General features: G+C 47.7%; 1 protein-coding gene across 1 annotated transcript in view; it reads left to right on the top strand.

Annotated features, from left to right (window-relative positions):
* Positions 1–5,873: 5,873 nt before the first annotated feature.
* Foxk2 (forkhead box K2) overlaps positions 5,874–10,141 on the top strand; it is a 39,663-nt gene continuing 35,395 nt past the window's right edge. Inside the window, exon 1 of the mRNA XM_075989739.1 lies at positions 5,874–6,376. Within this exon, the coding sequence (XP_075845854.1) occupies positions 5,985–6,376 (392 nt within the window). The 5' untranslated portion in view covers positions 5,874–5,984. The remainder of the gene's footprint in view (positions 6,377–10,141) is intronic.

Here is a 10,141-nt window from a genome sequence, read left to right as displayed (position 1 = left end):
AGCTGGCAGCTAAGCTGCAGGTACTGCCTTGGGTGCAGCACTCATCTGAGGGGCACAGCTGGCTGGAAGGGTAAGGCAGGAATATGGCTTTTCATGTGGGTTCCGTTCTGCAGCTACAGATGGGAAATTACCTGAGGAATTTACTTTGGCTTGGTACAGTCCATTACAGCAGAGAAGACACCTCATACCTTACCTTCCATGAAGCACAGTATTTCCTGTGGATGTGTCTCCTTGTAAATACTAAGTTGAGATGGATGTGAACCGAGTGAAGTGTGTGTGTGTGTGTGTCTGTCTAGTGCTGGGAATGGAACGCAGGTATGTCATGTGCTAGGCAAAAAACTGAGCTGCATCTCTCTCTCTCTCTCTCTCTCTCTCTCTCTCTCTCTCTCTCACACACACACACACACACACACACACACACACACACACACTTACTCTTTTTATTTTGAGACAAGTTCTCAGTAAGTCACCCAAGCTGGCTTTGAACTCACTCTGTAGCCTGGGCTGACCTTGCAGGTTAGGCGTGGCCAAGTAGTATGGCAGGTTTGTAGACTTTCTAGCAAGCGCCAGGAAAAATCGAGTCGCTGCAGATGCTCAGTGACTCAGAAGCTCAGCTGCTTCTGCCACTGTAGTAGGGCAGAGCAGACCGGCAAGGAGCTGTGCTGAGAGGGTACAATCTGCGTGGAGGGAGAGGCTTCTGGTGAGGGGCGGGTCTGCTCACCTGGGAAGCTCTGATTGGGGGGGGGTATCCGAAAAGCCCCACGTTGGGCGCCAAAATGTAGCGGTGTAAATGAAGGCAGACAGAAATTATAATAATATATTCAGCTTTAATTGGGAAAGAGACTTACAGAGCCCAAGGGTCCAGCGGAAAACAGGTAAGCAGAAGGGAAGGGGGAGAGCACACCAGCAATATTTATTAGTAAAAAATATCCCCAGGCGACCCCGCCCTACAAGCAAGGTGATTGGCTGGGGCTACCCCTACAATTTTAATCATCCTACCTCTACTTCCCAAATGCTAGGGTTATAGATGCAAGCTGCAAGATACCATAACCTGTTTGTTTGTATTTATTTATTTGTTGTTTTTCAAGACAGGGTTTCTCTGTGCAAGAGTCCTGGCTAGCCTCAAACTTGCAGATATCTGCCTACCTCTGCCTCCTGTGTACTAGGATGGATTTAAGCCTGTGCCACCACCACCCAGCCCATACCCTGTTTATACAGTGGAGGGACTGAATCTAGAATTTAGGGATATACTAGGCAGGCTTTCTGATAACTGAGCTATGTCCCCAGCTCTGTTTCTTCTCCTTATCCCTTTCTTGTCCTCCCCTCTGCCCTTTTCTTTCTCTTACCTTTCCCTTTCCACCCTTCCTTCTACCCCCACCCCTCTGATATCTAATGCTGGCCTTGAACTCTGGCTCAAGGGATCCACTCAGCCAAACAAGTAGATGTGACGACTACAGATTTACATCACTGCTGGAGAAGTTTTAATAGAGAAAGTCTCAGAATCATACTTTTTCAGCCAGATATGGGGCATACACCTTTGATCACTGCACTTAAAAGGTAAAGGTGGGTGGATCTCTTGAGTTGAAGGCCAGCCTAGTTTACATAGTAAGTCTCAGACTAGCCAGAACTAAATGGTGGAGACACTATCTCAAAAATCAAACCAAGGGCTGGAGAGATGGCTCAGTGGTTAAGAGCATTGCCTGCTCTTCCGAAGGTCCTGAGTTCAATTCCGGGCAACCACATGGTGGCTCACAACCATCTGTAATGAGGTCTGGTGCCCTCTTCTGGCCTGCAGACATGCACACAGACAGAATATTGTATACATAATAAATAAATAAATATTAAAAAAATCAAAACAAAACAAAAAACCGAAAGATCCCTTTCCTTCAGCCTTCCTCCCTGCTTCCTTCCACTTTTTTTTTTTTTTTTTCGAGGCAGGGTTTCTCCGTAGCTTTTTTGGTTCCTGTCCTGGAACTAGCTGTTGTAGACCAGGCTGACCTAGAACTCACAGAGATCCGCCTGCCTCTGCCTCCCGAGTGCTGGGATTAAAGGCATGCGCCACCACCGCCCGGCTCCTTCCACCTTTAAAAAAAAATTTTTTAATAATTTATTTGTTTTTATTTTATGTGCATTGGTGGTTTGCCTGTTTATATGTCTGTCTGAGGATGTCGGATCCCCTGGAATTGGAGTTACACAGTTGCGAGCTGCCATGTGGGTGCTGGGAATTGAACTTGGGTCCTCTGGAAGAGTGGCAAGCGCTCTTAACTGCTGAGCCACCTCTCCAGTCCCCCTTTTGTGTTTTTGAGACAGGTATATACCTCTATGTCCAGCTAGCCACATTCACATCTCCTCTTCCACCCACTTTCCCTGTCCCTCTCATTGCCTTTCCCTTTGTAGCCAACTCCCTCCGTTCTGTTTTGTTTTGAGATACAGTCACATTTAAGCAAGGCTTGCTTTGAACTCCTGATTCTCCTGCCTCCATCTCCCAAATGCTGGGGTTACAGGAAAGCCACCGCCCAGTGAGATTCTCCTTCAGATCCTGACAGTAAATTTGGGAATGCGGGTAGCTGGAGAGATTGCTCAGCAGCTAAGTATGCTTGCTACTTTTCTAGAGGACCCAAGTTTGGTTCCCAGGATCCACATCAGGTGACTTAACCACTTTTAACTATGGCTCCAGGGAAACTGATACCTTCTTCTGACCTCTGCAAGTAACCATGTGTACCTGGCACACACAAAAAAATCTTAAACCAGCACTGGAGGCAGAGGCAGGTGGATCTTTGTGGTTCAAGGCCAGCCTGATCCTGATCCACGTAGTGAGTTCCAGGTCTGCCAGGGCTACGCGTGGGATGATCTCAAAAACAAAAAAACAAAAAAAAAAACAAAAAAAAACCAGGCAGATAAATCTCAGTTTGAGGTCAGCCTGGTCTACAGAGTGAGTTCCTGGATAGACTCCAAAGCTACAGAGAAACCCTGTCTCCAAAACAAAAACAAAACAACAAAAAACCCAAAACAAACAAAGAAGAAGACAAAACCCAGAATATTTTTTTAAAATTCAATCTGCAATGTATATTGTTCAGATCAGGTATTTCCCTTGCCTAGCATTCGCAAAGCCCTAGGCCCATCCTGAGCACCAAGTAAGCAGGCACGAGAAGCAAATGCCTTTATCCCAGCATTTGGGAGGTGGCATTAGAATGAGAGTTCAAGGTCATCCTCAAAACATTCAGTATTTTAGGCCAGCCTGGAGTAGATTGAAAGGAAGAGAAGAAGGAAGCAAACCATCTCCCATAGTGTCTCACTAATTTCTCTTCCCAGTCACTTCACGTCATTGCCAGGTCTTTATAATGTCAGTCAATTTTAGCCCTTCCATCAGGTGTCAGGATTTTGGGGGTTGGTTTGTTTGTTTTGTCTTGTTTTTTTGAGACAGGGTTTCCCTGTGTAGCTTTGGAGCAAGTCCTGGAACTAGCTCTGTAGACCAGGTTTGCCTTGAACTCACAGATATCTGCCTGCCTCTACCTCCCAAATGCTGGGATTAAAGGCTTACATCAACACCACCCAGCAGGATTTTTATTTTACATTTGTTTTTGGAGAAAATATTCCCAACTATTTAGGTGATACTAAACACACTTCTGCCATTTTGTAGCTGTGTATTTATATAAAGCAGTATTCTTAGCAGTGATAATCATAACATCAAAATTTGCTGGAGTATGCATTAAGTTTCAGTACTAGGGAGGCAGAGAAAGGTGACTCTGAGTTCTAGGCCAGTCAGGGCTACATAGTGATACCCTGCATACAGATCAAACTGAAAATCATCAAAGATGCTCTATGTCTTGCAGGATCAAACGTTCAGCATATGGAGCAACTGAAAATCATCAAAGATGCTCTGTGTCCTGCAGGATCAAATACTCAGCTGGGTGGGGGTGGGGCATAGGAAGAAGTATATGCAGGTGGATCCTGGGGACTAACTCGTCAGCCAGCCTTGCCCAAAAGGTGAACTCCAGGTTCATTGAGAGACCTTGTCTCACAAAAAGACAAGGAAAATAAACATTGGGGAAGACATCCTGACATCAATCCGTGGTGTTCACACATCCTACGAGAGAGAAGCATTTACTCTTATATAATACATATATATAACTAGACAAGCACATGGACCCTATTAGTATGCAAATTTGCTTTACGCTAATAAAAGCTAAACATGTACGTTGAATAATTGCTCTAAAATAAATATCTTTATAATTTATTATAAGTGTTTGGTTTGGCCAGATATGGTGTGATACGTGCCTTTAATTCCGACACTTGGGAAGCAGAGGTGGGTGAATCTCTATGAGTTCTAGGTGTGGATCTCTATGAGTTCTAGGTGATCCTGACCTACATAGTAAGTTCCAGGCCAATCAGAGCTAGAGAACAAGACTCTTGTCTCCCCCCCAAAAAAACCAAAATCAACCACAAAAACCAAACAAAGCAACATAACTGTATGTTTATTTTGTATACCTGTTATTACCAGGATTGTGTAAAAAATTATTGGACAAAAATTGGTGGAGAGTGGAAAAAGATTTATCCCTGTTATAGGTAGATGCTTGAAGCACAGTGCAGCCTCAAAATGGCCCTGGGCTCGAACGTGTATAAAGTAGAAGCTCAGTCGCTGTCAGTGATGGCGAAACACTTCTTGCTCTTGACTACGCATTGTCCTTTGACTGCGTTTTGTCTCTAGACGTTTACCTAGTTATTTCCATGGTTATCTCTACATCATCTACAATCCCTCAAATGAATGTTTAATGAAATGTCTTTCTTCCATATTTATAGTACAAAGCAGTCAGCCTTTAGGAATTTGTACGGTGATTAGTCATCTATATGTCAAAAAAGACATGGCAATGTTATAGAGACACATTGATTGTCATTACATTTATCGCTGGGACACACAGAATGAATTAAAATGCGAAACGTTCTGACGCCTCTCGCCCGGGGCCGCTATTTAGAAGCTCTTTTGCAGAGTAAGTACAGCCTGCTCTAACCACTCCACTATACGGTCCCTGACCTGAACTCCTTTTGTGCCTCAGTGAGAGAACACTGCATCGCATCAGCCAGCACCTAGGGGCCACCATGTTGGTGTGACGTTCCTCATGACCACGTGCCTCCCTTAGCAGAACCAAAGCAGGTGCATCGCTGCCCTTCGGTCCTGGAAAAGACACTGGGGCCTGAGCTTCACCCCTGTATGGCACTGGCTTTTTGAGCCCCTCACAGTCTGCTCTATCTGCACGGCTCTGCTATTCTCACGGCCCCCGTGATGGTTTCTTTTTTAATGGGAGTGATGGGCTGGCTCTCTCTCTCTCTCTCTCTCTCTCTCTCTCTCTCTCTCTCTCTCTCTCTCTCTCTCTCTCTCTCTCTCTCTCTCTCTCTCTCTCTCTCACACACACACACGCACTCGCACACACGCACACACACTGGCAAAACGTTCAGATTTGCAGTCATTGCTATGAATTACTGAGTGCAGAACTATACACCGGGGTAGTTTTGAGTTGCAGCGGTGCGCTGTGTCACACTAGCCGTGCAGCGTGCGGGACTCGACGTAGCCTAGGGCGCAGTACGAGCGTGGCCACCGGCTGTCGGGGCGCACCCGCGTCCGTCGTGACCTTGGACCCCGGCTCACCCCGCGAACGCGCGCGGCCCCACGCCAGCTCCCCATCCGCCCCGGGTTTTCCGCGCCGCCGCGGCCAAGCTGCGTCGCGCGACGCCGCCGGACGTGCGGGCGCTCGGCGGCGCGGCTCGCCATTGGCCGGGCTCGGTAGCCCCACTGCGTGCGCCGCGCCCATTGGCCAGCGTGCCCGTCCGTCGTCGGGCCCGGCGCGCGGCCGCGCGAGCTCCCGCCCTCGCAGCTCTCCTCGCCGGCCGGCGGTCTCGGCGACCGTGCTCGGCTCGCGCGGCCCACGACCGCGCCCGGGCCTCGGCCCGCCAGGGCGCCCGCGCGGATCGGCCGGGCCTCGCAGGCGATGGCGGCCGCGGCGGCGCTGTCGGGCGCGGGCGCCCCTCCCGCGGGCGGCGGGGCCGGGGGCGGCGGATCCCCGCCGGGCGGCTGGGCCGTGGCGCGGCTCGAAGGCCGCGAGTTCGAGTACCTCATGAAGAAGCGTTCGGTGACCATCGGGCGCAACTCGTCGCAGGGCTCGGTGGACGTGAGCATGGGCCATTCGAGCTTCATCTCGCGGCGCCACCTGGAGATCTTCACGCCCCCGGGCGGCGGCCATAGCGCGGCCGCCCCGGAACCCGCGCAGCCCCGGCCGGACGCGGGCGGCGACTTCTACCTGCGCTGTCTCGGCAAGAACGGCGTGTTCGTGGACGGGGTGTTCCAGCGGCGCGGGGCGCCGCCGCTGCAGCTGCCGCGCGTGTAAGTGGCGGGCGGGGGCTGCGGCCTGGACCTGACCCACGCTAGCCACCCCTCGGGAGGGAGGGACCCAGATCCTGGGGGCAGCCAGGACCCAGACCCACCACCCCAGCTACCTACGAGCGGGATCAGACCCTGAACCAGACCTCTGGTCACCCTTCGGGAGGGAACCTGACCGCTATCCAGGAGCAAGGCTAGATTCAGCACCAGGACCAATTCACTGATTGTGACCTACAGCCAGAATCTAGACTTAGGGACCCACCCTAGTTTAACGCCCTACTCGAACTGGACCACATCCGCAGATTCCACCAGGGATGTTTAACCTGCTGGCCCCCCTATGTCAGATCCCATGCATTGGTATTGCAGTCCACAACCCTTTGTCCAGTCTGACATGGGACTCCCAGGACACAGACCGTCATTTCTGCCATCAACCACCGGCTCTCCCTACCTTCATCACCTGTGTTGGTGGGTGGAAGTTTTATGGGCTCTCTGTGCCTTCTGGGAGTTTGCATAAGTTGTTATAACCATCAGGGAGGTCGCACCCAAGGGAGATGTTAAGCTGTGTGTAGTCGGAAAACTGACCCGAACTTAATACCCAACTTAAATCAAGAATAGGTATCTTGTTACTTTTTCTTTTTCACATTTTCAGTGGCAAAAAATTTTGAGGGCAGTGTCTTAAGCCTAAGAGTAATCTTTTCCCAGTTTTTTTGTAGCCAAAAAATAGAAAACTTCAAACGTGAAGGATTTAAAAACTGTCCAGAATCTTAAGACATCTGGGAAAACTGGATACTTTCAGCAGTTTTTTTTGTTTGTTTTTGTTTTTAAAGCATCTCTAGCCAGGTGTGATGTCTACAACCTGTAATCCCAGCACTCTGGAGGCCGATGCAGTAGATAGAAATTTGAGTTTCCGGCTCAGTTGGACTGTGTAATAAACTCTAGATCAGTTTGAATTGCATGGCGAGACACTGTCTCGTAAAACTAAAATCAAGAACAAAAGGTGTTTGGTTTTTAAGGACTTGTCACAGGTCACTTAGGGTGACAAGGGAGCCTAGTAGGGACTGTCAGTCGTAGTACAAAACAATTTCATTTACTTCTTTGGTTGGAGAAAGTTGTTGTTTGCTCTGCGTGAAAAACAACTTTGCTCTCCAGGAAATGCTAATTATTCCCCAGGGTTCCTTTTCTAGATCTTTGCTAGTGTAGCTTTTGCCACAGACGGAAGTTTTTATCGCTTTCAGTTTTTGGAGATAGATAAGAGCTGTGCTTTTAAGTTAGGTTGATATGTGTGCTATATATCATAGCCTTGGAAGGGTGTTCCAGAATGGGACACTGCTGGGCTGCAGAGCTCACTTTTAAGAGGAATTTACCAGCCTCTGTGGTTGAGGCACTTGTTGCTCTTGCAGAGGACCTAAGCTTCAATTGGCAGCTCGTCCACATTATAGCTGCAACCGTTGGGTCACTCTTAGGTGTCAGGTACCCTATTCTGAACACGGTGCTCACCAGGCATACACATAGTGCACAGACACATGCAGGCAAGTACCCATCCACTTAAAACAGAATACATTTAAAATTACATTTGTTGCCAGGTATAGTGAGTGGTACACGCCTTTATTCCCAGTACTCAGGAGGCAGAGGCAGGTGGATCTCTGTGAGTTCTTCAAGGCCAGCCTGTTCTACAGAGAGAGTTGCGGGACAGCCATGCTTATCCAAGACCCTGCTCCAAAACAAACAAACATATAATGTTTGTTTATGCGCGTGCCTTCCTTACATCCTCCATAGCACACAGGGAGGCCAGAGGACAGCAGTTTCCCCAGTTGTCAGCTGTGGCCGTGTGAGCCTTACCAGTGAGCTGTCTTGCTACAAGTTCTTTTTTATTGTTATTACTTTATCAAATTTGAAATTAAATTAAAACACTTAGATTAAAGAAAACTTGTGAATGTGTGTCTGTGTGTTGGTATGTACATGTTGAGGGCATGTATCCTCGGGCATCGGGATCCCCTGTAGCTGGAGTTAGGGGTGGCTATGAACTGACAGGTGCTGGGAACTAAACTCAGGTCTTCTGAAGGAGCAGTACGTGTTCTTACCTGATGAACCATCTCTCTAGCCCCAAATTATTTTTTAAATCTGTTCTTCAAATTTTATTATTACTTTACGTGTATAGATGTTTTACCTGCAAGTATTTGTCTGTTTACCATTTGTTTCTGGTGCCTTCACAGGCCGGAAGAGGGATTTGGATTCCCTGGAGCTGGAGTTAGACAGTTGTGATCTGCCATATGTGTCCTGGGATTTGAACCTGCGTGCTTTGGAAGAATAGCCAGTGCTCTTAATCATTGAGCCGGCACTCTTAACTGCCCAAATTCTTTTTAATGGATTTTAAACAAATACACACATGTACACACACTTAAAAGGGAGTGTAAAAGAATAATTGTGCTGAGGCTGAAATGGTTTTTATTTTTATGTTTTTTGAGACAGTCTGACTATGGAGACCAAGGTGACCTTGAACTGGAGATCTTCCTGTCTCCATCAGGGAGCTAGGATTACACCTACACCTGGTGTAAATACTTGTTTTATTTTGTTTTCAGATGTATTATTCCTCTACAGGCCAGGCAGACTGGGAACTCAGTGTGGTGTTAGGCTGGCCTTGAACTCTTAGTGAGTCTTTTACCCCAGCCTTTATCTCTCTCTCTCTCTCTCTCTCTCTCTCTCTCTCTCTCTCTCTCTCTCTCTCTCTCTCTCTCTCTCCTTCCCCAAACAGTATTTCTCTGGTTGATCTCTTGTTTAAACCATCATGATTTTATCTAGTTCCAACTTTTACATCTTTACTTTTTGTAGTTTACTTAAAAATTCAAAGAGGTGCCCTGCATCTTAGTGCCTGCCTCCCAGCACTTGGGAGGAAGAGGCAGGAGGATCTCTGTGAGTTCCAGGCTAGCCATGGTTCCAAGTGCCACCCTGTCTAAGAAAACAAAATTCAAAGATAATTTAGAAGAATTATGAAGTACAATAGTTTAGGTTTAAAGTGTGATTGATTCAGTGGAAGAGTATATTCTGTGTGTATTTGGCATATCCAGGCTCTGGTGAATATCTTTGGTACTCTGGTTGTCTCTGCAATGGCCAGTGAACCCTGTGCCCACTGTGGATGGGTACTTGGGACTCAGTATTGCATGGCAACAACAGGGGAATGTGTTTTTCTAAAAACAAACCCCCACATGATTCTGAACATCCTTGTTCTTCAGTCATGTGTGCAAGGGAATCTACAAGGGAAATGTGATATTTTAGTTCTGAGACCCTGTGACTCTGGAAGCACTGGTGTTCTGGATTCGGTTCTCTTGGGGCTCCTGAAGGTGGGCAGGTGAGTGAGCCTATAGCCTGGCATTGGAGTAGAGGGCATCCAAGCTGGGAGCGACCTTAAGGGGGAAGTGGGTTTATTTGGCTGGTGGGACAGTGCTTTCACTTTAGTGAAAATGCCCCCCAGCCCAGGCTCAGATGGTTGAATATTGGGTCCCCTGTAGGGACTGTTTGGGGAGGTTGAGGAGGTGTGCCTTGCAGGGATATGTCCCTCAGGGTAAGCTTTTGAAATTAAAAGCTTCTAGTTTTGTTTTTTCTATTTCAAACTCATGGTTCAAGATCTGATCTCTTAGCTTCCTGCTCCTCCTGCCATGCCTGCTGCTGTACCTTACACTGTAATGGTTTTTATTCCTTTAGATAAGATTATTCCAGAATAAACTTTTTCTTCCCTAAGTTGCCTTGTTATGGTATTTCATCACAGCAATA

The sequence above is a fragment of the Microtus pennsylvanicus genome, chromosome 11 (assembly GCF_037038515.1).
Source record: "Microtus pennsylvanicus isolate mMicPen1 chromosome 11, mMicPen1.hap1, whole genome shotgun sequence".
NCBI classification, from domain to species: domain Eukaryota; kingdom Metazoa; phylum Chordata; class Mammalia; order Rodentia; family Cricetidae; genus Microtus; species Microtus pennsylvanicus.
This window is presented reverse-complemented; position numbering and strand designations above follow the sequence as displayed.